Source organism: Euwallacea fornicatus, chromosome 16 (assembly GCF_040115645.1).
Source record: "Euwallacea fornicatus isolate EFF26 chromosome 16, ASM4011564v1, whole genome shotgun sequence".
Lineage (NCBI taxonomy): Eukaryota > Metazoa > Arthropoda > Insecta > Coleoptera > Curculionidae > Euwallacea > Euwallacea fornicatus.
Genome location: NC_089556.1, coordinates 1,383,152 through 1,408,771, shown reverse-complemented (window position 1 = coordinate 1,408,771; position 25,620 = coordinate 1,383,152). Strand labels below are relative to the sequence as shown.

The window sequence follows — 25,620 nt, the reverse complement described above, 5'->3', positions numbered from 1 at the left end:
AAAACAAATTTTCATTCCCAAAGCTTAGAAAAACTCAGTTCGTTTCAATTTTATCATCACCTATTCAAAGAAATATGACTAATTCATTACTTTTGACCCTAAACTCTTTGGTTTGATATCAGGAAAGGCAAACATTGCAGCAAGCAGTTGTGTTCCCGTTAGCGACTATTCACCGTTACGACACAATCGCACATACTGATACTCAATAGATTCATTTCTGACCTCCTCGTATATGATTTATTAAAAACGAAGGTAAATCACACCGAGAATGCCTTCTCGTGCAATTTTTACGTTCTTTATTCAAGTCTTTTTAGACTTTTTAACCATCTATGTACACGTAAGACCAAGCTAGATTATATGTAATGGTAATATGTAATATGTAAAATTCTTGCTTTTGGAATGCGACTATTATGTTCAGAATAACAGAGCGGATCAGTGGATTTTGGGCAATTTGGCAACGCAGTTAGACCCTAAAATGTCACGTCAGCTGCGGCTGCGGAGTTGAGCGCCTGACAAAAGACGATTGCAGAGTTGCCACCACTATACGCTCAATGGTTTCCCTTATTTTCTTTTTAATTTCGAGTTCGTCGTTCGAAAGCTGATTGATAACAGATTTTTCCGTTTGAAATTTGACGATAGATTTTGAAAAGAAATTTTATGAATGCAACGCCTCATCATCTCCAACATAACCGATCAGCATCGCTTGCAATTCAGACTTCAGTCGGCCATCGATCTCGTTTCAAATTTTGTGGCAGTTTTTGTTATCACACTTATAACCCCAAAAATTCTTGTATATTTTCTTTTGCGTGCTTCTCTGTGGGCACTTTCCTGCCATTATACTTTATACACAACCTGTCAACACCAACACCGCCTGATTTTCCAACGTCACATCAACTGATTGATTGCGCGACAAGACGCGGTTGCAGCGTTGCCGGAGTTTTTTTTCCATCGGTTTTTCCCGGTAATTTGTGGTGTCACGGGCACATTACCTGCAAGAAAACTTATTTTCCATTAAATTTTATCTCAAGGTTTTGTAGATGTGAAGCTGTTGGCAAAAACGAAGGTAATATTCCAAGTAAAGCTGGGTTTGCTAGTGACGCTGCCACTTTTATATGGTTATTGTCGGTGCCCTGCATTGAAGTGGAACATAGATGGACGTCTGTTATCTTTAATTATTTGTTGATTTTCATCTGTGTCATAAATTATTTTGGTACGTCTCGTGCTGTTCCATGCTTTCATCTTTTATGACATTGTCTCTTTCTTATTTTTCTACTTTGGGGTCTTATTCGGCAAACTTGAGAGATAAAACACAGACGTAGTACTCCAACCAATATAAACAGCACAACAACTGCCTTCTTTGTGACACTTAAACATATCTTAATCACAATCATAAGTAATTGACCTACTTAGTCTTAATCTTACACACTTATGAATGACGTGCCTCGTTTTAGGTAGCAACTCTTAATATATTTCCTTCTATTTTCCCGGTATCACAATCTCTCTAAGGATTTTGGGTGCTAATTCACGGCATGTGCAATGTATCATTCTATATACGACACGAAATAAACTAATAACTTAAAATTGACTAATGGATTAAGAGATTGCCGACATCTTAAATCACTAATTTGAATAGGAGTTTAATGAACCCCCCCTTGATTAGCAGCTAATGGTTAAATTTTAGGCATCAAGAATTTCTCTTTTGAGTTCTGAGTTTATCTGCAGATCTCTGAAACGATCTTTAATAGTTTTGGTGTAACTTGTTTGGGGCAGTGATTGCAGGACGTGTATTCCCCTCGTAAAAACTCTATGGTTGTCGTTTTGTATTCTCAGCAAAATACACGTTGCTGTTTTATCAAAAACATCTGCAAGATCAACAGAACCCTCTTTCGCTTATCTTTTTTTTATATATTTTTTTAAATCGTTTCTGGATTTATTGTGACTATCGCGGCATCATTGAAAAAGCAGGAAATCGCGTTAAAAATGGGGCATAAAATATTTTCAAAAAATATTAAGTCGTCATCCTTATTATGGCACTTCTTTGGTCTTCTTTCACCGCTGTTCGTCACGACAATAACTTAACGTATATGACCCATTAAACCATCTCTTTTCTTGCAATATAATTAATATTAAGCTGTAAATTATTACCCGTAGATTTCTTAACTGAATAAATCATTAAGAGGTTTTCGAAACCAGGTACTAAGCTCAAGTTTGGAGTTTGTAGCATTTTCGCCCGTTGCATGAACGAAAGCTCTCTGTCTCGTCCTCCTTTAAATTGCTTCTCACCTTCGTCGAATTTCCTCGTCCTTCACGAGATATTACAACAATTAAGGGTTATAATTTTTGTTTTTTTTTATTGTTATCTCTGTCAGAGGCAGGGCCGGCTTTAGCGAGTTTGGCGTCTTGCGCGAAAATTTTAACGCAGCCCGCCCAAAAAAAAACCGCCGACCAGTTTCAGGTCTGCCGCTACCCGGCCTCACTCCCCCCAAGTCCGGCACTGTCCAGGAGATTTGGTTATTTCGGACTGGGTGTGACGTTGTTGCGATTAACAAGGTGTCAACAATTTTGTGTGCTTTCTCTGATCCCAGCGATTTCCACGTAATAAGCGTGGATGTGCCGATTATATTGATATGACCGATCGGTATCGTTTCTGTAGAGTTACGGTAGTCGCATAGGAATCATCCTGAACGCACTCCATGTGGATATGGCTGTGATGACCACTGTCCAATCGGATTTTCAATCGCTTAGTCTCGCGTCATATCACTTCTCAATGCAAAGTCTCACCATCTACAGCGATCGGATTTGACTTGGGCCTCGTGCATCTATTCTCGATACTCAAAATTTTGGTCACTCGTTTATTTACACGAGACAACTTTCAATTATTCTTTTGAGGTGAACAGGTCCATTAATAAATTAAATCTGAAATTATAAGCCTGACATCTTATGAATATTTATTAATAGGCTTGTTACATAAAACTTTAATGAATAAATGCCGAAATTGATACCAGAAACCGATCTTTTGTTGTGCAATCAAGGTACTGTTTGAAATATTCAAGGAATGTTTGAAATTCTTGATATGAAAAACAATCGTTTAAGCAAATAGTTTACTCGAGCGAAGTTTCTCCTTTCGACCTCATTATGCAATTCCGTCAGAGGACAAAAGTCTTAACCAACGAAAGCGTCACCAACCACAAGCAAAATTTACTACAAATCTCCCAACAACTCAAATCCGCATGCCGAACTATTCTCGTTCCAAGGTTACTCCTGTAACATCTACTGTTGCACACACCGCAATCCACTTTCAACTTACTTCAAGTATTTAGATGTAAATCCGCCACTAAAAGTAATCCTCAAACCACTGAACAACATATCACACTAAGAACTTATAAAGCTCATTTTTACAACATCCGCGAACTTTATTAGATTCCCCCAGAGCTCATGTAGGCACGTCGTAACCTTCAATAGCGAATACTTCAACTGACGCTACAACTCGGTCTCGCTCATGGTGTTCTCGCTAGGCGCTCATCTAACCGACTGATCGCAGACGAAGCTGCGCAAGGACTGGCGAGCCATCGGCAGATCAGCCTGCTCGACCGCCCGATCTGACACCCCTCGACATTGTACACTGCGTGACATACAAAAGAGAACACCCCGTAAAAATGATTTACATAATTTTTGGTGGGCATGTTTCTTACGCTGGAGCGAATAGCTAATTAAAAAATTGAACAAATTTCATTGTTAAAAAAAAAATTACTAATTTGTGAGTCCTGTGTGGGGTCTTCTTATACATTTCTCTACACGTCTAGGTAGGGAACTAATGAGGTGATCGATGTCCTCTTGGGGATCTCATTGCGCGCTAACTGGGCAGCATGACGTGGCGCTGCTCGCGTTTGCGGGGGACGGGGTGAATTATACAACCTTCCACCTACAATATCTCACACACGCTCAATCGGTAAGAGGTCTGGAGCGTGAGATCGCCAAGGTAGCAAGTGAATAGCATTCTGCTGAAAGAAGTCCATAGTCACTCTAGCCACATGTGGTCGTGCATTGTTGTTTGCTGGAAAACTGGATTGACAAGAGATGGTAGGTGACGCACGAAAATGAGGCTTCAGGACTTTTTGGACGTATCGTTGGCCTGTCGTACTGCCTTTAATGAACAGTAAAGGTGATCTGCTATCACACGCAATAGTAGCCCAAACCATTACCCCAACAATCTGATGGACATGCCTGTGTATTGTAAACTGAGGATTCCGTCTTTCCCCCGTCTTCTTCTTACTGTTGTCCGACCATCACGCGTACCCAAACAGATCTGGATTCGTTACCAAATACGATATTAATCCAGTTCAGATTCCAATTTATCCGTTCTCTGCACCACTGAAGTGGGATTTTGACCACGATTTAAGGTAAAGGACAGCACGAGATGGGGACGATAGGAAATCACTCCAAATCTTCTTATCCAGCGATAAATGGTTCGAATCCCAATGGCTCTTCCATATTCTGCAAATCACTGATCCGCCAGCGTCCTCGACGAGACGAACTCGTCTTTTAGGGCCAAAATTCGAAGACGGAGGTCTTGACGTTCTGTAGTTCTTCGGGATCGTCCAGTACCTCTTATTCTGCCTGTTTGCTCTTCGTGGAACCATGCTATGAACATTCTCTATAGTATTTATGCTACGGTTCAATCAAGTGGCGATTTCCCTAAATGGCCAATCAGCCTCTCATAGATCCACAATTCGGCCTCTCTTAAACTCGCTTAATTGATGAAAATTTCGCTGCATTCTGCATGTAGGCTTATTTGATTAATCTAAAAGCATTTTCTAGGCGCACAATACAACGATAAATAATATTTTGCAGTCATATTGTTGATATTTTATTGCAATTTCTGTAGTAAAAAAAAAAAACAAAAATTCCTGATAACTGATAAATACATTGATAAATACGGTTGCAAATTTAATGTTTTTTATGTTCTCATATACAAATACGCATACCAAAAATTATTTAAATAAACCCATTTTTACGGAGTGTTCTCTTTTCCATGTCACGCAGAATATTTGCCATTAAAGTTGCGTTTGCGAGGAAAATTTTCGACCTATCGATGAAATTTTGTTGGGGGTTGCATGCATAGCGGAGAGTAAGGGCGCGCAAAGGGCACTGGAGTTTGCGCTTTTTTTTTTTTTGGTATTTTGTTTGTGATTGTGAAGTTTAGTTGTTCCACTCACTCGTTGGAAGTTGCGCTGCCGACTCAATGGCCGAAACAATACCGTGCAATAACCGTTTGAAGAATGGAACAACCCAAACTGCTGCGTCTTTAGTCGATCAGGCTCAAACTTTATCTGTCTCCCTGATTTACCCGATTCCATGCGGCCCTTAGATCTCCACGTTACTTCGCAGTCTTTTTAAAGTTCCCTGTTCCTCTTCCCTCACTTTTTTCGTGGCAAGAAAGTATGTTCTTAAACGACAGAGTACATTTCAGACAATCAAGCAATTCCAAGGCAGCTTAAGGAGCAGGCCTGGATGATCAGGAATATGAGGCCATGAGAGTGATTATCATAAGACAGCTTCTCTCTCTGAACGCTCTACCTAAACGATGATAACGCGCACGTCCAGTGCCGGCTTATGGGGGAGGGGGCGAGTTAGGGTCGGGGCCCAGTATCGCAGACCAGGAAGGGCGGCGACTTTCCTTGGGGAAAGGGGGGGAGGTAATGAGAAATTTCGTCCAGGGCGCCAGTCTTGGTAAGGGCGGCTCGCTCACTTCCCTCCTAAGGAGATCCTGAGGAATTCCATTCATGGATGTGTCTACTTCCTCATGGAGTGGTTGAACGACAATTTATTTGGTATAAGAGGGACCGGGTCTAGTATTCACTCTGTGTAGTATTTCGTTGGCTATAACTAAAGAGTCGAATTCCAGTCCAGTAAATTCGACTTACATAGGGCGGTCTAAGGCAAATTAATTTCCACAGTGCCGTGGGGGTAAATGAGGAAAATTTTCAGATATTACTACGAATATAACAGTGATGGTTATTGTCACGTAAACCACATCTGGGAACGTTCGAATTTTCACTAATAGCCCATCCAAACGGTGGCGTGGAAAACGTTTAGTTAAGTAACATTTATGTCGACGATACAAGTTTTTTTCTGCGATGTTGCATCTCGAACGTCCCTAGATATTCCCGTATTAGACGTGTGTGCAGTACTGGACATGTCGACATACCGGACACTTAAATTAAGCAACTTTTAAAGAGCGTTTCAAATTTCACTACAAAATCATAAAGATCTAAAATTAAACCACTGTTTTACTGCTTACTGACGATACATATAAATCGTAAAAAAAATGATGAAAATTCTTAAAGGTTCCATAAAATTTCGATTTCTTTTACAATTCGGCCCGACTTAAAACAGGCAACTTTTCCAATTTTCCACTTTTTGTATTATTGTTAGCAAAAATCATTATTTAAATCAATATATTTTTGTGGAACATCCTCTCGGTTTCATCGCTTCGCGACACGTAGCTGCTATCGAATTCACAAAATTTTCGATGATTTCTGCTTCAGTGTCATTCCGAAGACTCTGAATGCGATCAAACCCTTGTGAAACTTTTGATTCTCAAAACGCCTTTTTAAGCCGTCCCACGTATGCTCAATCGGATTAAGATCCGGTGATTGGGCAGGCCACACGATAACAGTTATTTTTTCATCCTCGAACCACTATTTCACGCCCTTAGCGGTGCATTTTGGGCCGTTGTCTTGTTGGAAAACGAACCTGAGTGGCACATGTTCTTCTGCACGAGGCAGCATGACTTCTTTGAGGATATTTTTACAGCTCTTAGCGTTCATTGTTTCTTTTATTCAAAATAGTGGGCCAGCAGCTCGCTGAGAGAAGCACCCCCAAACCATTATTGTCCCTCCTTTACGCTTCACTGTTTTTACAATATATTTGGGGTCAAATCTAGCATTAACTGGCCTTCTTACCCGCTGAGCACCTTCAGGATTTAACATGTTTATTTTGTGTTTCATCACTAAATAATACATTGTGCCGTGTTGCTGCCGACCAGTCGAGATGTCCTCTGGCAAACTCAAGCCGTGCTTTCCTATTTTTCTCCGAAATTAAAGGCTTTTTGTCAGGACGACGTCCAAATAAACCTTTTTCACACAATCTTCGCTGAATTGTTCTTATGGACACAGTTTCCAGCTTCAGATCTTTTTTCATTTGTGGCGCAGTTAATGTGGGGCCCGATTTACAAATTCTTTCAGTGTCTCTGTCCATTAGAATTGACGTTCTTCGCCTCCCTCCTCTGCTGAAACGTCTTCCGCAAGTTCCATTCCTGTTAAACTTGCTAATTGATCGACTCACGATAAATTTGCGAAAATGCAAATGTTCAGCAATCGCTTTTTGTTGTAATTTTTGTTTGTGTTTAGCAATGACTAATTTTCTTAAATCACTAGGCGGGCTTCTTCGTCGTCGCATGTTGTCACGGTTGAAAATTCATAGAACTGATAAAGATAAGGGAAACATTCGGTATATCGAAACGCCTTTGTTTGTCGAAATTCGCCGATTTTATGTCGCGCTAAATTTAACGAAATGTTGACATTTTTGGAACCGCTGGGAACACCTTGTGGTGCGCTATTTTCGTGTATAATTAGCATGCGATAGAACTATGGTCTAACTTTCAGTCTTCACGTTTATGTATCAAAATTTGAAACGCTTTTCGAAAGTTGCTTAATTTATGTCCGGCACTGTAATTACAGTAGATTGCTCGCAAGACGTAATTTTCCAGATTACAATGGGTAATCGTCTCGTAACGTGGCGTGAATGGAAGCTAAGTAAATGACCCAGAAATATGGAAAATAATGCAGATCTGATAGTTGCAGGAACAGGTTAAGGTTGGTGTACACCTCCCAACCCAACGTCGGTGGTCGCCTAAGGTGAACAAACTGAAACAACGTGTAACTAATCCGAAGACAATACCTTTCGCATGAGCGAAGTGGGTATCGAAAAATCACTTCCAACTTACGATAATGAATTGGTTACACGAGCAGGCGTGCCCGATGTAATCGACGAATTGCCAGTTACAAGAAAACACCGGAGAGTCAATAAAATCGTCGCAAAATACTGGGTAATCTTATCATGGCAAGAATGACTCACGGAATTAATCCGACAAAGATTAGGCAGAAAGGGACGAATGGAAAAACAAACATCGGATACAATTTACCTTTGATGAAGGGAAATTCAAGGTGAAGCCACATTTTTTTTTTTTTGTTATCCTTCGTGGTATTTCAAAACGGGCATCTCGAAGAACTTCGAGAACCGGCATCCGAATTACAAATTTCGACGGTATCAAAAGCAAATTTAATATGAAAAAATATTAGCAAAGGAATTTGAAAATATCTCCATGGGCGCGCCCGTTTTGCTCTTAGGGCCCATGCAGGGGCGTAGGTTCAAATTCAAAAAATCCCAAAACTCGGTGGTGCCATTAGACTTGCTGAATGTGTGAGGTAACGTACTGTGCCTTCATATTATTCGGCTCGTCTTTTTATTTTGTTATCAGTCGAAAAGCAGATACTCTCAAGACAATAAAGTAACAAAATCCACCGCATCGTTATGCTGAGTTGGCTTTTCTGGTCCGGGCATAAACCTTTCATATATCTTTCCGCAAGAGGTTTTGTGGATACCGAAATCGACTAAAAACCAATTCGCGAGGGCCTTGTATAAATACATATCAAGCAGCTGGAATAATGGGAGGCGAAAATGCGAAATAAAGCTGTATAAAACAGAGGCGTGCTATAGAGCTGAGAGAACATGTCTAGTTGTCGTCATGCTTACTTAGCTATTTGCATTGTATACGCTTAGCGTGTAATGGAGCCTGCAAACGTAAATATCGCATCTTGTGAAGAATATTTCGTTTTGGCTTCTTACAACAAGTGAACGTAATGCGTTGTTTTGGAAAGCCTCGCAAAAGTTGCACCTTCCGGTCTTTGGGGAAACTTTCGTGTAAATGAGACTGGAAATGAGGATTTTACTTCCCTAAATTTTTCTTAAAATCTCCCTGGATTACGGATTCTGAAAATTGTGTGTTTCTTCCAGGTAGTGGAAGCCCCGAAACTGGATTGAGCTATGCAGAGATGCGAAGGAGAACGGAAACTTATCGGAGGTGCTAACTTGGGCAGATATTAGTTGCTCGAATGGATTCGGGGAAATTGCAGGAATTCGCTGAAAGTATATTTATCTAGATTTCTAGGCAGTGTCGCACATACAAAGGTGACTGCTGGACGTAAATTCAACTCAAGGGCCATAAAGACAATAGCTTAATGAATTATTCTGGAAGACTGCGGAGCTCAGGAGAGTTACGCTAATGAGTTATTTACATTGAACACTATAAGGGTCCTCCGCAATTTCAAAAACCTGCACTTAACGCTTATCAAAAAGGGGGCCCGAATGGCACATCTGAATTATTGACAAAGAACCAGCAACAATAAAAAAAAAATCAGAATCGCATCCAAAAGGAACGATGCAGTAATAGCTGTTTCGGGCAATAATGTCGATTTTCCTGAGAGATTGCGTTACTGATTCATTTGTTAATATAAACTTGCGATATCGATAGCGTCTTGAGAGGTAAACATACCGCATTCAAAGCCGGTTCGCTATTAATTGCCGCTGTGCAATAAAGATAGCTTTCACAGCTTTGGATGTAGCGACCTTCGTGCCAGGAAGAGACGTTTTGCGTGGAAGTTTAACAACCATCTTTCATTAAAAAAAAAGGCCGCCGAAAGTTATCGATGGTTACTTGAAGCGTATGGTGAACACGCTCTATCACAAAAAAGTCGTGAACGATGATTTAACCATTTTAAAAGTGACGATTGTGGCATGAAAGACGAGGAGCGACCAGGACAGTCTAAGAAGTTTGAAGACGATGATTTGCAAGAATTATTGTACCAAGATCCCACTGAAACGTTGGCGGAATTGGCAGAAATCTTGAATGCCGCCCAAGCCACCTTTTTCGAAGGTCTATATGCATCGGAAAAAGTTCGTAAGGAAGGAAAATGGGCGCCATATAAGTGTATATTGAAAGGCGAAAAACCATTTGTGAAGTTTCGCTTGCCGGGCAGAAACGAAAGGGTTTTTTACATCGAGTTATCACAAGTGACGAAAAGTGAATTTACCTTTGGCACCCCAAAACTAAAAAAATCACGGGTAGATCCAGGCCAACCATCAACATCACAACCAGTACACAATACCCATGGAAGGAAGGCCTTACTGTGTATTGAGTGGGATAATAAGGGATTTGTGTTTTACGAATTGCTGAAACCTGATGAAACCGATCGATACCGAAAACAATTGATAAAATAAAACCGAGGAAAAAAGACCGGAGTGTGCCCAAAGACGCGATAGAGTTATTTTTCAACAGGATAGTGCTCGGCCTCATGTTGAAAAGGCGGCAAAAAAATATATGGAAAACGTTAAATGGGACGTCCTACACCCACCCGCCACACTCGCCGGATTTAGCCCCTTCGGACCATCATTTATTCCGATCGGTGCAACACGCACTTTCACAGCGGCACTTCCATTCTCACGAAAAAATAGAAATTTGGCTCGATGATTGGTTGGCCTCAAAAACCAAAAGATGCTTTTGGCACAGAGTCGACTTTTTGACGGAAAGGTGGGAAAAAGTCGTTACTAACGACGGCCAATATTTTGACTATTAATATAATTGAATTCGTTATAGAAGTAAACGTTTAAATTTTGCCAAAAAACCGACATTATTAACCGAAACACCTGTTAAAACGGACATTGCAAACTCACTTTTGCGTGAAACCATCAAGGCTGGATCAAAAAGAGATCGAAAACGCCAACGAACAAGTCGTCCTTTACCGCTGTATAAAAGGGTACGAAGAAAAATAACTCCGCCACTGGCTGGCAGGGGTGTCAGCTTGAATCTCAACTTGAAACTCGCTGAGAAAACCAGGCTGGCACCGTGATCTTCGTGGAAGGTTAGAGGAACCAACGCCACTGGTCTTCACAAATGAGTTGTGAATCGATTTGAAAATATCAGGGGCATACCTACGCGGGATTCAAAATGACTGAAATGTTAAAGATGTTGGTTGGCGTTTAACGCTTTAGATTGCGGACATTCGCGAAAAGTTCGTGAAGCAAAATTGTGTATTTATGAAAATTGGAACGACAAAGACGTATTGTCCATCAAACGCTGCAAGGGAACGCCGGAATATGAAAAACATGAAAATGGGGGAGCGCGGGACATAATTTCCAAAGAAGAACCAGCAAGATTGCGTCCGGAGCTGGTCCGGGATGACTCAGGCGATCTCAGGTTGCCAACTTCCAATTTGAGAACGAAACAACGATCGAAAATGAAGAAAAAATGCTGATTGTGGATGAGGCAATTGAAGCTCCCCATTCAGTGCTGAAGGAATAAATCTGGCTATTCAAAAAAAAAAAAAAAACTTAACAGCAGTATTAAACTCTAAACCGAAGCCCTATAGACTTTTATTGTGAATCCTGCCTCTCCCCTCGAATCCAGCTTCCAAATTACAGTTTAAGTAATTATTTCTCCATTTCGGTCCCCAAACTCGTCCAAAACTTCGTGACAGCCCTGATGATGCCGGTGGAGAGAATTCAGAAACAATGCACAAGAAATCGCTGTTTCTGCGTCATTTCATGCACGAAACGATGAGATATTGCCACAGCTTCGGGAGTTATGCAAGCGATTCTGTTATTCCACACTTTTAACGGCCCAGTTTACCTGCCTTCAAATTATTTTTCGGCTTTTATTGTTCCAACCTAAAGATAATACGCGAAACATTACTGGATTTAATTAAAACAATCTAGAAGCGAGGCGACTAAAATAGTCATAGCAATTTGGGAAACGAATAACCTGGATAAGATAAAACTGCGCTGCAGGGTCGTTTTGGATTTTTTCGGAAGCACTTTATTCTTGTTGCTCTATAGGTGATAAATTTTCCCTTCCTTCCTTTAGGAGAACGAAATAACGACAGCTGGATTATACGAAAAACTGGAACGAATGACGTCGACAAGGACGGCACCGATGAACGCATCGGGCGAGGTAATGCAACGCATTACCGCACGGCCCTTTCGACGTGGGACCACGGGAACCGGGAGCGATGGGCTACCGCGAGCACACCGAGGACCGCATACCGCAGAGCTTTTCTCTCATAGCAGCCTTTTTAATATTATCGTCAGCGCGATTCTGATAACTACTAACCCTAATCAGATGACTGCATTCCGCAAATTCCTACTCGTGTTCGCAATTTCGGTCTTGCATGTTAACAATAATAATAATAATAATTGTTGGGTCCAATAATGCCGCGTCTGATTAACCCAATCAGCCCGAATTAACCTGAGCTCCTGCGGTTGGTTTTCACCGCCGAAGTGCACTTCCTGGGATATTCCAAAGCGACAGGGAAATAAAGTAACAGCAGAAGATAAGAAACATTCCGGCGGGCATAAGTATGCATTTCCAGTCTTCGTGCCATATATTTTTGATTTGCATGAGATAAGATTTCGCATCAAAAATGAAATAAAAAGGGTGTGTCGCGAAGAGTGTCTCGGATTCGCGGATATATGAATTTGAGCAAGTCACGCGAGAACGAAACCGCGACTTATTTGTTTATTGCGAATTTATTACCGTCTGGAAGATGACTTTGACCCCCGATTGTGTCTGGAAAAAGTTAAAGCACGAGAGCGAAACCAGGACCTGGATTCCGCAGTGCTCATGCAAATGAGAGAGCGCGAGGGGAGCGGGGGCCCCGATCGAAAAATTGCCTCTCAACTTTAATTATTCTCCGAGATATTTCTCAAAGTCCGCGACGGCTTCGCGAACGCGCTGCGTAATGTAGGACCCGGTAGAAATGGTCTCTGGGCCGCAATCGGTCATTTTCTTCCCTATAGGCGTGGTACGGAGCCAGAGGGCCGAGTCAACTTACATTAAACTTTATTTTTAATTTAACCCCAAGAATTGGGGAGGGGGCGAATAGTAAGGGGGGGGGGGACCTGAATACTGTCTGGCATGGTTGCAGAAAGACCGGACTGAAAGGAGAAGAGGTCACCGAAATACGTACGTGACTCTTTTGAGGAAAAGTACCTTCATATTTCCTTGATCCCGGCCCCGAACCAACCTGACCGACCCCAGCTAACGTTTCCGACGAACGCGCGGAAAAATAATATTTTCCGGACACTAAATAAAAATCGCAGTTTAATAATGAAAAGCATCGTCCATTGCATGTCCCCAAATACAGCCACCAGATTGTATTTCGAGCCAGTGTCATTGCTATTTTTATCAGTATCACACCATTTTCGTAATGAAAGCGATCGTTACTGGGGTAATTTTTGAATTTCCCAGTGCCATGAACTGGGGAATTAAAGAGGAAATTCAGTGTTCAAATAGTAAAAGATTGAATGAGGGATAATCTGGATTTCCGAGTTATGACCAATGGTCACGAGAGTAAATAATTGTCTAAATTTTCAATCAACTTGACTTGATTAACCCTGAATGACAATCCAAAATTGGCTTAACTGGGCTAACTTTATAGGTTCCTGTTAATGCAAAATTCAATGTTCGTTCCTACAGAGGGTTTGCCGATCCGAATTTCAAGAAATATGCATATTTTACATCAGTATAATGTAAGTTTTCATTATTTGATCGAAAATAATCTTTCAGGATTGTTTTTGAAATTCGAAACGTCTCTACCGCATAATTTCCAAGATTTAGGTCTCCTCACACGACATTTTCTAAGATTTTTAAAGCGGATGTATTCGATTATACGTAGTTACTGAGTGTTTTTTTGTGTGTTTCCGTTACTGTGCTTCGACAAGAAAATTCGAGTGACGATAATTCGATTTTCTTATAAGATTAAATACAGTTGCGAGCCATGAAATAGACGCACCTGCACATTTGCTGCTTAACGCCCTGTATTGTCGAAGTTTTTACCAGACACAATACTTCTGTGGTGAGAACTTGTCTAAGGCTGCATTTAATGTTGCTCTACAGTAAACTATTAGTAATATGTGCGAAATTTTGGAAATTAAACCAAAAAACACAAAAATTTTAAAAAGGAGTATTTTCATTAAATAGATAAAAACTCATTAAACTTAAAAAAAAATTAAATATTTACACGTAATTATGAAATTTTATGATTTAGTATTTAATTGTATGCCCGTTTGCTTCCAAAACTTGTTGACACCGCGGAGGCGACAAGCCTTTGGTAGTACTCGATAGGTGTTGTCCTCCATTCCTCTAGAGTTATGGCCCATAAATCCTTTAGGGAAGTTGGTCTCCTTTTTTTACATGGTTTTTCAAGTAGTGCCAAAGGTTTTCTATAGGATTCAAGTCTGGCGATTGTGCGGACCAACCCACAACATCAATAGAATTTGCGCTAAACCAATTCTTCACAACCTTTGCCGTGTCTTGCTGAAACACCCATTTTAAAGTGCATGTCTTCCTCGGCGTACGGCAACATGTGGTTTTTTAAGAAGTCCATATATATGATTCTTTAGTTAGAATTTTATCAATTTTTACCAGAGGGCCCACACCAGCCCAAGAAGAACATCCCCAGATTTTTATATTGCATGCTTTACGGTCTTCACCGTATATCAAGGGTCAAGCGCAAGTCCTGAGGGCCATCGCACCAATCCCGAATGGTCTGAACTAAACAGCATAATCTCGGATGCGTCACTCGCTAGAATGTTTCGCCATTTTTTCGGATTTTCCTCTCTCGACCGTTCTAAGTGTTCTCGAGTTAATGTTTTGTGAGCTACTCGATGATTTCTTTTCGAAAGGGACACCTGTGGGAGACTTCTCCCTTTCAAGTTCTGTTCTAGGAGCCTTCTCCGAATTGTCCAAACACTGACATTGACGTCTGACTCAGTCAACGTTTCTTGGGCCGTCTTGACAGGGTCTTTCTCTGCCATTCGCACAATTTTTCGATCCATACTAAGCGTAGTCTTTCGAGGTTTAATTCCGTTTTCTTGATTCGGATGGCCTTTATAAGCATTCTGGACCATTCCGACGGAACATCAAATAACTCTTGCGATGGACCGGGACGGCAGCCCTCCATTTTTTAGGTTCCTTATCAGACGCCTTTCATCGGACGAACGGTGCTTGTTGCGACCCGTTTTCTCTAATTTTCTTTATAGAAAACAACAGGATGTTCGGAGGAAGTAAAGTTTCACGAGCTGATCTTACTTAGAAGAAGTTATTATCATGAAAATGAATAAATTTCACTTTACGACGTTTATAAGGATATCCGTCAAGAAGCGCACGAGTGGAAACAACTGAATTTTTGACAGTTTCTACTGTTTACAGGGATGTATCGTCTCTCTATCGTCTGGGGGAAATACGCACTGCACCTACCTGGCTTAATGAATTCCTGAAAAACTTCATAAGATCTGAATTATCACAAGATTCGTAATGAGTTGGTGGCCGTATTTATTTTATTGCTCTCATCTCTATATGGTTTCTAGGGAGTGGATTTGCGGAGCAGTCCTAAGGACCTGACTGCGGAGCTTCGACCTGGGGGGGTCTGCTTCACTACTACGGCGATTTCTGGCACCGAACGTCAGCGCTTCCGATCACGGATTTTAGAGAAATTACTGGAACCGACCCCAATGAGGAATTCGGTCTTCAGGCTGGTTGAGTGAGATGTTCCGGGCCTTGTTGGGTTTCGCGCTGCGCAAGTAAATTTCCTGACTACTCCTCGTACATTTTTTCCCATTCCTTGCATTTCGTCACTCATTTCCGCGGAGTCGTTTTCGGTGATTTTTTCGTAGTTCTGGCGGAGCAAAGTGCTATTTAAAAGTAATTAAAAGGATTTGAAAATCTCTCCAAAATTTTTTCCGAATATGCACATTAAAAGCACAACGTTAAAGAATCCGAATGCATATAAGCATAAACCCATAGAACGAAACTGCACTTTTATTTTCCGTTATTTACTTATACGCGAACGAGCTGTTAGACGTGTATTTTGCGGCATTACAATGTTTTAAAATTTTATTAGTCTCCAAATAATGGCTTTTCCCCTATGTAGGTACGTGCTATTTTGCCTCTTTTGCTTTGCTCTTTCATCTCCAAATGATTGCGCATTGCAATCCCATGTCGGTGCGATTGCTGCGTTATGGGGTGACAGTTAATGTTGGAGATATGCTAACAACAAGTTTCGTTCATAAATCTCCCTTATGGGTTGTGTAAAAAATAATTTGTTCCATCTCGTGAAATACTCCTCGCTGTATGTGGGGAGATAATACGAGGAAATGTCAACTTTCCTGGTATACAACATTGACAAAAGCCCCGTTCCCGGTGCTTCACAGTGAGAAAAAATCTCGAGGAAACCTTTTTTATGGAGACAAAGGACCTAATCATTATTTGTAACACACAATTTACCGGGTTTCACACCACAAATCTGTTCTGTAAGCGAGCGGGGTTTTTGAAAGGAGACCTGGGACGGGTAAAAATAAATACGCCCGAAAACACAACCGCAGAAAATAAATTCGAGCTGTGTTGTCCCTCCAGTGAAATTTCGTTAAAATACCAAAAGCGACAAAAAGAGATTAAGTGAGCTTTGAACGGGATTATATGAAGGATGCGGTGAAGGTCTTGATATCTGTGCCAAGATATTCCTCCAACTTTCTCAGAGAAAAGGGATTGTCCCTCTTATACCAAACGGAATTGTTTTATTTGTTCTTTAGCGAACGAAAAACATTTATTAAAGTTAAATTTGCTCTTTCGAAAATTATGAAACTTTTGTTGAACCTCGAAGGTCGACTATTCCAGCATCCGAAAATCGTTTAAACGAGGTGACGTAAAAGCTTTGAAACTGCTCATTTTCGTCCCACGTGTAGGTGCAGCTGCAATTGTGCGGAGCAGTGACGGTGTTAGAAAGAAAATGTCTTCAGTACAACTATCAGATAAACTTGAGTCTGCACGGAAACAGCTCTTTGGTTTTGCTCATTCGCTGTATTATAGTTCGCCATATTCATCTGCGACATCCGAAGGGAAGAGCCGCTGCATTTCACGAGATCGATCCCGTCTAGGTTACAAGCCAGGGACAGAACGAAATTATTTATGGAAGAAGGCTTACGTGGGTTGAAAGGCAACTTTGGGACGGCCCAGGGAAGATTCCCGCTTACGGAGGATTAATTTCGGATTTTCGAAATTCATTAGAGGTTCAGCCTCTGAAAATAGAACTAGAATTCGTGTGTGCGAAGTGGGCTTCGGCACATAGCAAATTCAGATCTTCCGGCACGAGAGTTCAACACTTAAAACTGCTGGATAATGCTCTGAGATCCAGGCACTTGGTCCTGGGCAGAGCTTTCACAATAATTAAATGCAAAATTTCTCCAAATTATACAAAAAATTTTACAGCGCTCAAACATCGACGGTCGCGGTCCCTTGAAATTGCAATTTCCCAAATTTTGTGTGGCGGAGTGAATTGAAAACTCACTAAGTGAGGAGTAGACTTGAAAATGTGGAAAAACAATACGGACGAATTTAGTAGATAGTAGAAGTAGATACAGACGGCTCTTCTTACCGATTAAGTATTACAAGAGAGGCCGGGTCATGCCCGAAAATTGCTGATAGACATTTTAAAGGAGCAGTCCCCCCTCGCTTATCCACCACTATTCATAACCTTGCCAATACCTTGAAATCATAAAAAAAACAAACCCCGGAAAATTCCCATCTTAAAAACCTGGGTCCAGGCCTTATTTCCGTCAATTTTCATTAACCAGTGTTTCTTAAGATTAAAAATTTTATTAAACCCCAAAGCCAAATTACATAAGCTGGTTCAGAGAAGATGATGCACGGAAAATTTACATTTTGAGAGAAACCTAATATCTGGGTTACTTCCGTCAAGGTTATTCCTTCGGAGATTACCTGGAAGGATAGAAGTACAGAAATAATGGAAAAGGTATTGGGGAGATTAAGGAGATCGGATAAAAAGGAAAGATTTATTATTCTTGTTTGCTTACAATCATGTTGATATTTAGCGAATTTTCTCCAAGGGAACGAGACAATGTTTAAGGAAAGAAGAAAGGAAATTAGAGGTGATTATATTTTGTGATCAAATACGTTCGGGGTCTAGAGCTCGTCCGATTTTCTTTGAGTCCATAATTCGTCCTTCGTTTGTATCGAAAAAATGCCGAAAGCAGTAATGGAAACTAACTATGCTGGCAACAAGGAAATTTCCACGGCATCGTAAAGCAGCCGTAACAAATATTATGACTCCCAAAATACCAGTTTTGCTGTCGAAAATCAAAAGCTCCATTACGGCATATCCGAAAGCTCTATAATTAATTCAAAAACTTTAATATAAATATTTCATATTTGACGCTTCTACGCTTTTAATATTAATAAGGTTGTGTTGCGCCCAAAGATTAATAGCCATCTTTTCATTAATTAAATTTTAATAATGCATTAGCTTTTAATTTTTCTTTCGGTGAGGGGCCGCCTTTTGATCATACCTTTTCCGGTTTTTAAGTCCATTTTGATTTGGAGTTGATATGTGATACGAGAGCACCGAAAATTAAGTGTTTTGATCAGTTCATCATGGGGTGTGTCAAATGTAATCGGACGATTAACATGCGCTTTGCAGGAGCCTTTTAACCTGTTGGTTTCACTTATGTAAAACTAGACTATGTTAATCTTTGCCTTGTGATATCTGCATTTGTAACGTAGATGTATCATAAGTAAATAAAAAGGTAGGCGAAATCCCCTGGAAATGTATGATTTATATTCCGGGCTAAGCCTAAAGTAACCTGACAAGTTAATATATTTTCTATGAGTTTTTCTTTTGTTAAGAGGATTTTGGTCTTTCGTATTGTACAAAAAGAAAAGCGAAGTTCTTCCTCAAGAGATTTTCTATAAAATGTTTTGGTTTACTTTCAGGTAGTTAAATCTGAGCGTTTAGGTGCCTGCATTTCTTCTTACCTTAAAGGTGCAATTCTTCGCAGAAATCCGAGCCTGAAACAAGATAAATTTAATGAAATATTGATGTGCGTGGACACGGAACCCGGGAATGGCCCCATACTTGATGGTGCACAATTCCAATTAATGAAAAAAGTCCATCAGCAGAATTGGAAGGGCGCAATAATTAGCTAAAACCACTTCAGAAATATCGAAAATAGCTATTAAAGATAATGCATTTTGCAGATTAAAACAGATGTTCCAATGCAATGTGAGTAGATTTACACAGCTTATCGAGACGATCAACTTACGCTGCTTTTCACGCAACTGCTTTACGGGTTTCTGAGATATAGAGTCTCAACATTGGAGTAACACAAGTATGGCATAAGCATTCGCTTCTTCTTTCCTCAGTTTTGGAAATTTAACGACTTTTTTTAGATATCGATCCTGACTTGAATCGGCATTGTCCTGCCGAGGTCCTGGAACCTTGCAGATGTAGCTCGAGGCGCCGCTTCAGAGCACTTCGAAATTCCAAAAATAATTGTCACCGTTACCCCATATCTCAGAAACTAACGGAGTCATTGCGGATTGCGGTAGGGCATTAAAATTTTTCTGAACAGTTACTTCCTTCAGGTCTGTTGTTGTCGATTTAAAGTTTGGGAAGTATAGCACTCCTGCAACAGGGCCAAAAATTTTTTTTCTACACTTTCGCAAAATCCGGTGCAGATTTACAGCAAAAATACGCTTCTAGTGAAGCTTTATAATACTTAAAAATGCCAATAAATATTGTTCAAACTCTATATGTTCGACGTCCTATAGAGGTTCATACAGAAAAAAGCTTTTTTCACGCACTATAGGACGAAAGGATTTTCTTGAGGCATTACAACACTTTTGAAATTCTTCTTCCTTTATAGCAAAACCGCACCTACTACTAAGCAAATGTCTTTTTTCAGGGTTACGATGTTCAGACACGTCGTGTTCCTTGTCCTGTGGAGATTATATTGGAGAAAATATTGTAGGAATATTTCGGAATTTAAAGGAGGTATTAAGATCTCCATTAAATAAACATATCGAGCTCCTCGAGGCGAGGAATTTTTGCCAATTGTTGGAGCAAAATTGTCGGGAAATCGACAATCAAAATTTGAGCATTCGGTGGCTCCCTCTTTCAAGGGGGACAATGAGGAATGGAAGTGCAGGTTGAAGGGCCTTTGTCTAATAACACGAAAAATACAAAAATTAGTACCACGGCGACCTCGGACCCCGCAAATAAAATAAATTATTAGATCTCGTTTGCGCAGGTTTATAGAGGTTCATCGAAATTTTTGACCTCGGTTGGTCAGGCGCTCAAGCAGTTCTTGAGAGATCGAGGAGAAATTTGGAAAATGGCAGAAGCGCACCTATGCAGCTCGAAGACTACAGGCGCCTCGCATTTCGGGCAGGCTCGCGAAGCGAAGAGCCAAAGGGCACAATTTGGCACGAATTTCTCTAGCAAGCCTTCACAGTTGATTATGATTATTTAATATCTTTTTTTTTATCTTTGATTGAATCTCCTTGAGCAGTCACACCTGTAACTTGCCTGTTTGTGGCACTTCGCGATTGATTACGCGGAATTTAAGGAGAAACAGATCCGACATTTGGCAAGCGTCAGGACATAGATTATGTAAAATTTCCGAAACGGTCCAATTTAACGGCCATTTGAGGTCGACAAAGACCAAAGTTAGTTGCTCACTTGGCTTGGAACTTCAAATCAGGGCGAATAGCCCTTAACTCGCATCGTGTATTACTTATTCAGGGCGGATGCCAAAGAGTAAATTGTCGGGGTAAATGAATGTTTAACAGGAAGTTGCCAGATTTTCTCGTTTTGGATGTAAAAGTTTAGTGTATTTCGAAATTCCTAGCAGAATTTCCTTCCTTTGTTGTTGCCAAATTAATGCCTCTTTGACAAGCGAGCTAAATGGCTGAATACAGTGAAACGGGGCATCCATACGAGGACTACAGACATGTTTTATTACCCATTACTGGCGAAGGAATTTGCCAATTTAAACGAAAGTAATTACCCTGTCTGAAATAATAAACCGATAAACACGAAATTTTATGCTGTCAGGGATGTCTTATGGCTTCGCAGCAAGGAACTAATGAAGCGATGATAATGCCTGAAATTAAAAAGAAAGAAGAGGGAATAGATACGCGCTTTAGGTGGTTCTTGCGCCTTAGAAACTGCGTGTTCCGACCTTAAGTCCGCATCTCGAGCCTCAATGGCCAAAAGCAAAAACTCCCCGTCACTGGCAGTTTGAATAATTCAAGTTTAACAGGATGTGTGCTAAACCAGATTCCATGTTTATTTTCGAAGCAATTTTAAACATACAAGTGCGCGATAACCTTAATTAAGGTTCTAATAAATGATATCTGGAATTGCTTTAGTTTGGAACCTAATTAGCGTTAAAAGTTGTTGAAGAGCTTCATGAGGGTGCTCCGACTGTGGCTCGGGTTTTAGAGCACACCTATCATTTGTGTGTAAATTGTTGGGATGTCTATTTGCATAAATATGATGGGTAAAAGGTCGTTTACATTTTGAACCCGAACCAAAAACTCGCAGACTGCCACGATAATCGATGACATAAACCGGAGCTCGACGGGCAGCCAGGAATTTTCTCTCTTCTTGCGAGCTCGGCAATTCATCCAGTTGTAATTTATAACCTTTTTAAGATGCCTGAGTCATAATTGGCGAATGCCAAGTGCAGAATTTACAGTGCAAAGAAAACCGGCAATAATAAGCATAACGGTAGAATTTCTAAATGAAATAAGCGCACCGCTTACGAATCGCGAGCATAAATGGAACGAAATTAAACTTGAGTATCAAAGGAATTCCTGAAACAGACATTCATTAGTACTGAATTCGAGAAAGACATCATCCAGGGTGTTGTGTATCAAATATAGTCACGAAGACAAGAGCATCGGACCTTAAACGTCCTGCGGAAGGTTTTGTGCGAAACGAGCCTCCTCTTGGCTTTCGGTGCACGCATAGCGAGAGCAGGAAAGTTCAGACACCGAAACTCCAAAAACTTCCATCGACCAGGGAGACATTCAGATTGTTTTAAACATTCTGGGTGGCGGGAACGCGGCCCCCCGGACTCGGAACGGGCCCAAGTCCAATCATGGAGGCTGACGAGTATAAGCTGCTTAGGGGGCCCATGAGACACATTTCGAAGATTGCCAACTTTGTCTACGCATCGCGAATGTACCCCAGATTTTCACTTTGTGCATTCATTCTCTTTGGGTTAACGATCAGCAAGATGAGCGGCGTGGATTAGTCGATGCTTATGAGAGAGCGACCCGTGTCACGGGAGCAGGTGCGATCAGACTCGGAGGTTTGTTAGTTCGGGAGCGATTTCGGTGCAGATCTTTTGGGGGAATTTGCGTTGCCTCGCGGATCGTCGGTGTTACTGCACCTTCACGCAGAAATACGTGGAAAATTTGAGATTACTGAGTTCGCACCTGTGACTATCTGAGGTCTCGGGCGACAGCGAAATGTCATGGGATTTGTTGGACCATAGTGTGGGACGAATGATGACATTCGTGCTGAGCGACTCTGATCATTAACTTTTGCTTATGAAAAAACTTCTCGTGCAATCTCCATTGTAGAAGGTGGAGGCACATGAAATTAAGCTGGCGCCTCTTACGCAAAACATTCCATCTCTGGCGCTCAAGGTCTGGAAAGATCACAGGCTGAAGCAGTCTTTACTGATTGCCTTAAAAGCTTCGTAAAAACCGCATGACCGGTTTCTTCTTGGAAAACAGGAAATAGTGGGATCAAATGATTCCTGGATATCTTGGTCAAGTAGCTAGTTGACCAACAAGATGCATAACGTGAAATTCCTGATTTGGAAGCAGACAAAATTCTGACTGTTGCTGGGGCTTCTCAAGGGTCAAATCTACTTGCCCACCTAGTCCTCACAATAATGCATAATAAGCTGTGTGAATCGTACAATGACTGTCGGATTTTTACGATACCTTGAAATTTTCGTTGCTCCTTTGTTAATTATGATCCTGCATTAAATCTTTGTTCGAATTAAGAGTCGTGAATTCAAAAACAGTTTTTTTTTTAATAATGAATTATTGCAAGCTCATCATTCTGCAAGAAGATAGCCTATGGTGATTCTGAGGAACCGGGCTTTGCCGCCATTGGAAGAGTTTTTGAGATATTATCTATTCATATTGAGTTGTTAATAGTATTTAAATGGAACTCATTCAGGTTCGCTTTCCAGAGATAAACCACACAATTAACCTGAATGAAATCCAATAACGAGAATGTCTAGCGAAGTAACCCGATATTGAAAGAATATTGGCACAATGCCTTGGGTTAGAACTCGATTAGTTTAAAAAGACATTGCTGCTTAATAGATTGACGAGTCGATGATTTTCTATACACGGGATGATTCTAGATAAATAAGACAAGCGAGTACCTTGCAGTGGTGCGACTTTTCGTATTTGGGGGCAAAGAAGACTCCACGAAAATGTCAATTGCTGGCGTGAAGAGGAAAGACAGCGATCATCGAATATTTATTACGTAGACATCTAATCGGGCCATACTTCGCTGATTGGAAACCTCAATGAGGAAAACTATCGGAATTTTTGTTAGAAGATCTGCCCCACCTTCTTGAAGAAGTTAAGTTATAGCGAAGGTTTACAATGTGATTGGAACATGACGGTTGCCCTGTTCATTACGCTAGAAATACCAGAAAAGTCTTAAATGAACATTTTCCACATAGGCGGATCGGGCGCGATAGTGCAGTTAACTGGCCAGCCCGATCACCAGATTTGACTTCACCAAATTTTCTTTTGTGAGGTCATTTGACACATATCGATTATGATCGAGTGCCAACTACTGCCGAAGACACGAAAATTCGGATTAGGAACGCTTGTCGAAACATCACGCTTGAAATGATGATAGAAAATACTACAAAATAATTTGAAAAAGGAATTTTAGATTACGTTGAACAATAAGGGCATAGTTTCGAATATTTGTTGGATTAATTGTTTTAAATAATAAAATAAAATTCACTGTATAACGAATAAAATTGTTCAAATACCTTAGCAAAGTTGAATGAGGCATTTATTATTGTATCTAGTGTTTCGAGAGTTTTATCACTTTCAGTGAAAAAAAAAAAAAAATTTGGCATTTCATTTGAAAAAACCAAGTTGGGTCCAAAAGAGAGGTGAAGGCGACGTTGGAGAAATGTTTCGATGCCCCCACCCCCCTCCCAGACTTTATTTGGATATTTTTTTTAACAGATATTTTTGTTGTTGAGATACTTGGTTCTTCCATCTATCTAGTATCACCCGGTATTCGTACTAAATCCGTCAAAGAAATGAGCAACTCGTATAAATTTGACCTAATTTCACGTCTGCAGTTGTCTTCAGATTTTAGTTGTGTGTCGGCCTGGGGTCGAATCATCATAAATACGATTTAAGGAACAATAACAAATGCGATTGTGGTCTCGTTATTGTTGATGCCCATAATTCCTAAGTATGTTCTTGTGCGCCCAGGAAGAGGATCATTACCTGTCCATTTTGCGTAACGCAATGACCATTGGAAGTGATGGTCCCGCAGGGGAAATCCATCTTTAGTGACTGTCGCACGGCGGAGAAATTACTTGAAGTTCAGCAGCCTCGTTTCCTAGATTTGACTCTAAGAAAATCCTTCCACGACCATGAAACCGCGGATTCACTCGAATGTAATTGCGAATAAACATTACGACACTGTAAATTGGGTTTTTTGATCGCGTTCTCTCTTGAATCTCATCAAGCGAGTGAATAGGAACGTTTCATCGTTGAACAATGAAGTTATTCAATTGCCTTGCTGGCAGGAGACTTTCCGGGCTGGTGTCCACGTCTCCACCCAATTCTGATGTGGCAACAGAAAGCGGCATCGTGCGACATTTGGTAGTCAGATTCTTGACGGTCGGAAGGGAAAACGGTGCAAATTTTAGCATTTAAATTTGAACTGTTGTCGATAAATTTCGAAGCGATTGAGAAAGCAAAGAAGTCTACGAAATGTGTCTGTTTCTTCTCCAACAAAGTTGAACGTAACAGGAAACCCGAATCGCCTCCATTTGAATTGAATATCTCATTAGTAAAATCTTATCGCCGCGTTCATCTGGGCTTGAAACAAATTTCTTAAAATGACCCAATTAAGGTTCCCGGTAGGATATACATTCCTTGAGATTAGACATAACGATTAGGACTGGGACGTATTTATTATTGCTGGTTTAAAGTTGGTCTTGACGTTTCTTGAGATATGCACAGTTTAACGCATAAATTCCCAAACTCTCACAGCATCGGGATGTGTTCATCGAGCCGAATTGCACACACGTAGCCGATCCATCTCGAGTTTCAGATAACGGCATGTACGTATACAATTCCAGGTCTGCTCTAATTCTAAATTCTATTAGTTCACCATCGTGTCGTAACAACATTTCCACACTTTCCAATATCCGAAGTTAAGTCGACATAAAGAACTTATACGAGCGTTCGCGTGATAGAAAACTTCCCGCTTCCCGTTACGTGTATATCTAAACACATATAAAAGTTCATAAAACCGGCTCTTTACGGATCACGGTTAGTTTTATGTCATTTCGCTTGCACTCGGGCAATTTTTATTATTTTCCGCCTCATATGCTCGGAAACCGGCCTCGCTC

The 25,620-nt window shown here is 40.7% G+C and overlaps 1 protein-coding gene across 1 annotated transcript in view; it reads right to left on the bottom strand.

Moving 5' to 3' along the window:
• caps (capricious) overlaps window positions 1–25,620 on the bottom strand; it is a 90,256-nt gene that overhangs the window by 6,855 nt on the left and 57,781 nt on the right. The window contains exon 3 of the mRNA XM_066290882.1: window positions 18,947–18,979. Within this exon, the coding sequence (XP_066146979.1) occupies window positions 18,947–18,979 (33 nt within the window). The remainder of the gene's footprint in view (window positions 1–18,946; window positions 18,980–25,620) is intronic.